The sequence below is a fragment of the Myotis davidii genome, unplaced genomic scaffold (assembly GCF_000327345.1).
Source record: "Myotis davidii unplaced genomic scaffold, ASM32734v1 scaffold122, whole genome shotgun sequence".
Lineage (NCBI taxonomy): Eukaryota > Metazoa > Chordata > Mammalia > Chiroptera > Vespertilionidae > Myotis > Myotis davidii.
Window position 1 is genome coordinate 311,439 of NW_006293234.1, and position 6,455 is coordinate 317,893.

Sequence of the window (6,455 nt, forward strand, 5' to 3'; positions counted from 1 at the left end):
TCAGGCGATCGGAGGGGGATGGGGGTCTACACCTCTGGCCGAGGCATCAGGCCTGGGCCGAGGGCAGAGCCAGCAATTGGAGGGGTCTGTGGGTCCCCTGCCCAGGCCTGATGCCTGGGCGAGGGGCATCGGGCGTGGGGTGGGGGCAGAACCAGTGATGGGGGGAAATGAGGGTCCCCTGCCCAGGCCTGACGCCTCTGGTAGAGGTGTCAGGCCTGAGCAAGGGGCCGATCCTGCAATTGGAGGGTGATGGGGGTCAACGCCTGAGGGCTCCCAGTATGTGAGAGGGGGCAGGCTGGGCTGAGGGACACTCCCCCCACACACCCAGTGCACGAATTTCGTGCACTGGGCCCCTAGTCTATATATATAAAAGCCTAAGCAACTGAACAACCAAGTGACTGTTCGACTGGTAGCTGTGATGCTCACTGACCACCAGGGGGCAGACGCTCAATGCAAGAGCTGCCCCCCAGTGGTCAGTATGCTCCCATAGTGGGAACACTGCTCAGCTTATCCATGGGTGCCAGGAGCCAGGCTCACGGCTGGCAAGAGCAGCTGCAGCAGCATGAGCCTTTCCAGCCTCAGTGCAGTGCTACCAAGCAGCAGCAGTGGCAGGCATAGCAGGGGCCAGTATGTGTGGGAGTGGCCTGGTGCCCGGCCCAGACTTGGGCTCCTCCCTGGCCACCTGCTGTTTTGCGCACTACTACATCCCTCAGGGGATGTTGGGCCAGGATGAAATGGTTCCCAGGATGTGCAGCATACTGGTAAGCTCGGGCGGTGGGGAATTTTTTTGGGGTCCCAGATTGCGAGAGGGCACAGGCCAGGCTGAGGGACCCCACTGGTGCACGAATCCGTGCACTGAGCCTCTAGTTTCCTTTATAAAACAGAAAAAAAATCAACAACACTTTTTAACCTTGAACTTTCAAAGATGTATTTTCAAAGGATTAGAACCGCAGTGGAATGAACTCCTTGGATATAACAAATATGGCCAATGACAAGAAAACATTAATTTAAAGAAAGGATAAAAACAAAAGTACTGTTGAAGTAGTAATTCCTAATTTTGCCTACAAAAATGACAAGTCTAGTTCAGAAGGATTGGGGCCATTACACAATACCTTTTCTATCTTCAGGGTATTTTTTTCTGTAAGTTTTACCAAGGTAAAGTGTTCATTCTTCTTTGATTCAAATCATTTTGCTTCAAACTTTCAAAAATATACTAAAATTTAAGACATGAAACTTAGAAAAATTTTCCAGACTTAATCCATATAAAGCCACATGATCCAGTATTTCCAAAGACTGGATATAATATCCTGACTATGTTAAGAACTTCTCACCTGAGTCCCCACCCAAGCTGTTCTCATTTTCTTGGTCACACCCTGGATTGTAACTGTGTTAACATTAATGCCTAATGATTAAGTCAGAAATTCCTTGAGGGCAGAGGCTCCTTTTATTCAACCCTATGTACCTAGTTCCTAGTACAGATATAGGAGGTTTGTCATAAAGTAATGAATTATTAAAATGATAATATTATTATGGTTATTATCTGACATTCTTTTGGCAAATTTTTATTATCATAAAGTGGAAGAATCTGAATGGGTCCTGCATCATCCCTTAGCTTTGAATTTTTAAAAATATATTTAGACCATTAATGGCTATTCCATTTCTGGGAGCAAGAATATGAATGAAAGCTTAAATCCTGCTTCGCTACGGAATATTGTGTAACTCAGGGAGAAAGTAATCAATAATGCTTGGCTTCTCATCTCTTGGCAGCACCTCCTCCACTGCCTCCAAAAAATGTACCAGCCACCCCACCCCGAACAGGCTCCCCCCTCACAGTTGGACCAGGTAAGCTTTAGTCTTTCTGTTCCAGGATGATGTGGCAATCAGAGCAGTATCCCCGGGCCTTGATGTACCCATCATGTGTGGCAAGCTGTAGACTAGACTAACCATGAAAATGTTTGCGTTTAGTTTTACTTCTGTTACAATCTATCACGAATCGGGCTTATTTTAAAGAATCACTCTCAAGTTTCACAAAAAGATTCACTTTCTCAACTAATTTTTCCTCTGTATATTATTGCTGAATGAGGGTCGCATTTACTTGTAAAATGAAAGAAAAAAATCTCAATGTCGAAAGCCGTTATTTAATTGACATGTCACTTCATTGGATCTCATTTTCATGATATGCACATTAATAGTCTCAAGACAAAACTGTTAATTTTCCAAGAACGGACAACATTTTTGCCAGAATTAAAACTGTTTAGTCTATAAAAACATGAAATGGTTCCCAGGATGTGCAGCATACTGGTAAGCGCGGGCGGTGGGGAATTTTTTCTTAGTAATCATAAAAGTACCTAGCTTCCCATGGCAAAAAGATGTGCAAAGATGATGAAATAGAATAAGCAAGTGCTGCATGCCTTTAGACAGATAATTTCTAAGGCACCCTTGTTCTTCTATTGAAATCAATGCTATATGTTCAATTTATAATCTACCTAGTTTTATTGGGCTAGCAAGACAAAAGCAGTAATAGTTATTTTATGTATCTGGGCCTTTAGAATGTGTTCTTTATCACCTTGGGAATGCTATTGCAACTTCATGCATCATCCTTTGCTATTTTTGCAGCCTGGTGGGTTTGATAGCTACAGAGTGGGATATTTATCAACAAGAACAAATGCAAAACATAGTCATTTATGAAATTTATATTGACTCAAACCCAACAGGAAGTCATCCAGAGTGTCTTCAGGAAAGGCGCTTGCAAGTGCAAAGCATTTTGGCCCCTTGTATCTCCATAAATATGTTACATATAAATAAATTTACCTGAAATTATAAATATTGTGGGCTATGCAAACTGCTGCCTCATTTATCTGTAGCCTTGGAACCTTGAAGTGAACTCCTTTCAAATGTGAAATATGGAAGCACTAAGCTGGTTGCTTCTGCTCGTGCCTTGCAATTATTTAGGTAACAATTTTTAATTTGAGTAGCCTCAGTTTTTAAAAAAAGTATACTTCCTCACACTACAATTGTTATCACATCTTTCCTGCCAAGATCTAGGAGGTAGTTTTGAACTTTTTTCTCATATGGCTGATAAGAATGAAAAAGAATAGCTGATATTAACATTTATCAAAACATAATTTTCTGTCTTGGGACTTCAAATAGATAGATGATAGATAGATAGATAGATAGATAGATAGATAGATAGATAGATAGATAATCACAGTCATGCCTTTGACGTTAACCAACTAGATTTGATGAAAAAAGGAATTATACAGATGTTTTCATAATTTTCTTCCTGTGAAATAGGTATATATGTATGTAACAATTCTAATAAGCAGTGACTGTCTTCTCAATAACCTATGTGTGTGTTGTGTGTGGGATGTATATGTGTATGATATACGTGTGGAGATAGCCCTTAAATAATCTTTGTACTGTGTTTCTGGTATATTTAAGGTGGAAGATATACAGCTAATTATGTGCTTTTTTTTTAACTAACAGATATTATAATTAGTTTCACCAAACATTTTTATTCAGTATGCTAGAGTAGATCATTAATTATGAGGGTGATTTTCGGCTATCTTTTTTTTTTTACTGTATTACATGTATTTCAGGAGGCCAGATTTTCACAAGGGACCGCCCTTTTGGCATTTGTAGTCCCGTGCCCGTATTTTCGGTGACTCTAGCACTGCCTCCTCAGAATGATCGCACTCTGCACTCTTGGGAACCGCCCTTGAGAGCACAGCATTCTCAGCTCTTTCGATGATGGTAGAAGTAGCTAACAGGAGTCACCCTGCGGAAGGGCAGATAATCACAAAGAAAGATGACGCAGGGAACTCTCCCCTCCCCTTCAGCTCAGCCAAAATACTTTTACATCATGAAATATGCCCAGTGAAGCATCTAGAAAGGCAACCTACTTACCAGGCTTGACCTCACCCCTCCCACCCCACCCTCCTGACAAATAATATTAAACTCAATTAAAATGTAAAATCAACTACTTTAACCACAGGAAATGACCAGTCAGCCACAGAGGTCAAAATTGAAAAACTACCATCAATCAATGACCTGGACAGCATTTTTGGCCCAGTGTTATCCCCCAAGTCTGTTGCTGTTAATGCTGAAGAAAAGTGGGTCCATTTTTCTGATACGTCCCCGGAACGTGTTACTCCAGAGTTGACTCCAAGGGAAAAGGTGGTATCCCCACCAGCTGCATCAGACAACCCAGATGACTCCCCAGTTCTGGGCTCCCCAAGTCCTCCAGGCCCCCCAGGCCCCCCAGGCCCTCCAGGGCCCCCTGGGCCTCCTCGAAATGTACCATCGCCGCTCAATTTAGAAGAAGTCCAGAAGAAAGTCGCTGAGCAGAGCTTCATTAAAGATGATTACTTAGAAACAATCTCATCTCCTAAAGATTTTGGGTTGGGACAGAGAGCAACTCCGCCTCCCCCACCACCACCCACCTACAGAACTGTGGTTTCGTCCCCCGGACCTGGCTCGGGCAGTGGTACAGGGACCACCAGTGGTACGTCTTACTGTTTGAGTGTGCTTCATGTGACTGGGAATGGCCATGGCTGCTGCAGACTGAGCAACACCTTCCTTCCTGGCAGTTGCCTATAGAGCTTCCGTCATCCCTCCTCTGGTTCGGGTGTCCTGTGGCCCCGTGGCATGTCCTAGTCCATCGAATGCTCGCAGTCATAGTGCAAGTCTGTGGATGTGTTCTGCCCAGCCTCCCACCCTGCAATTAGGGAGTGTACGTTTTTCAGCAAAGCTATGATGTCATTGTTTGGAATTCAGGAAAGTTCTAGAAAGACAGATTTCATAGCCAGTAAGTTTTATGTTAAATGTCTGATTTCCTCGTCAGATGTCTCCACAACGGCCCTAGTTTTATTTTGTTTTGTTTTTAGTTTGTTTTGTTTTCAGCTTTATTGAGGTATAATTAACAAATAAAATTGTAAGCTATTTAAAGTACACAGCGTGATGATTCAAGATATATATATATATTTTTTAAAGGATTCCCCAGATCAAGTTAATTAATTTATTTTTCCCAAGAGCCCTAGTTTTTGTAAATCAATGTGGGGTGTTTTTTTTCCTCTTTTCTCTTTTTCTTTCTTTCTGTGTGAGAGGAGAACCATGTTAGCCCCTCTAATTTATTTCAGAAAAACAAAGTTAGAAAATGAGATTTTAGGGGACAGCAAAAAGAAGATACCTCACTACATCCCCAACCTAATCAAGCTGCCACTAAAGACAAAGTGGTCTCTGGTTTCATTTTGACATGCTCATCAGCCTATCCTGTCAACTCTAAGTGTGGTGACAGGTGATGATGGGAAAGGCCATCAGAAGCATAAGTTTTAGAATAATGTATGCAAATGTTGGCACTGAATCTGAGTTTTTATTGTTTTCTTATTTGAAGCTTTATTTTGTGATTTCTCACTATGAAAAGATGGGAAAACCTGCCATGCATACCAAAGAAAGATCAATATTTTTCTTAAGCATCTTCTTCCATGTTGTTTATCCCACTGGCGCACACCTTTGCCTAGCAAGGCCCTCCCATGCCTGTGGGTTTGGTTTAGGCACCTTCCTGGGGTGCCATGTGCTATTTGTTTTTCATTTGCTTTGAAAGAGGACACCAAGTATAAGTTAGTTAAGACATTTGTCTCCATTCTAATAGTCCTCATTGCTGCCTCTTCCATTGGAGTACCTTTCAGTGCTTGCTCTGTGTATGCAAGTTCCTCTGTAAGCGTAAAAAATGAAAACTGTTTAATACTCACATAAGTCTGAAAAGCATGTGTCAAAACAAAATCAGATTTTGTTAAATTTTTTTTACCATAGGACCTTTGAGAGCCTTTATTTTGCCAATAATAGCAACAGCTATAATTTCTTGTCCTGGCACCATGCTAAGTGCATATTATTTTATACTCACAACAACCCCCTGTGGTAGGTATTCTTATTTCCCTCACTTTACAGATGGGAAAACTGAGGCTCAGAGGTATCCAGTAATTTTCCCGTTTCCTCAGCTAGAGATGATAGTCTTGGGATTCATACTCAGGTCTGTCTAATCCATAACTAGTATTTGTAACCACTGTTGTCTACAGGCACTCTTCTAAGGTTTAGTTACGAAGTATCCCAAACTTACTTGATAACTGACACCCACCTGTACTGCACTATATCAATAAGATCACCAATATTCTCTCAAAGCATACCCCTCAGTGCTCATCTCTATAATTCTAGAAGGTTAGAGCATCCACCTTCATCCTCTGTTGCTTTTTTAGGTCTCTTCTGGGATATAAGATCCCAACTTCTCTGTAAAGCCTTCAGTTTAGACCAAAACCCAGAGAAGTTGGTCTTCTGTTGTCAAAGAGGGGCACATTTCTGTTGTCTTTCATGGGGCTCTCTTTCCTAGGCCAGGCTCTCAGTCTTCTGAAAGGGCTTTTCAAGGAATAGTGCCCTGTCTCCAGGGGCAGGCCACTAAGCTC

General features: G+C 42.1%; 1 protein-coding gene across 17 annotated transcripts in view; it reads left to right on the forward strand.

Moving 5' to 3' along the window:
* SGIP1 (SH3-domain GRB2-like (endophilin) interacting protein 1) overlaps positions 1 to 6,455 on the forward strand; it is a 226,394-nt gene that overhangs the window by 156,221 nt on the left and 63,718 nt on the right. For 11 of the 17 annotated variants that reach the window (XM_015565995.1, XM_006766889.2, XM_015565994.1 and 8 more), the window contains 2 exons: positions 1,768 to 1,842; positions 3,995 to 4,504. In XM_015565995.1, the coding sequence (XP_015421481.1) occupies positions 1,768 to 1,842; positions 3,995 to 4,504 (585 nt within the window). The remainder of the gene's footprint in view (positions 1 to 1,767; positions 1,843 to 3,994; positions 4,505 to 6,455) is intronic. The other 6 variants (XM_006766901.2, XM_006766900.2, XM_006766903.2 and 3 more) reach the window with 1 other exon arrangement.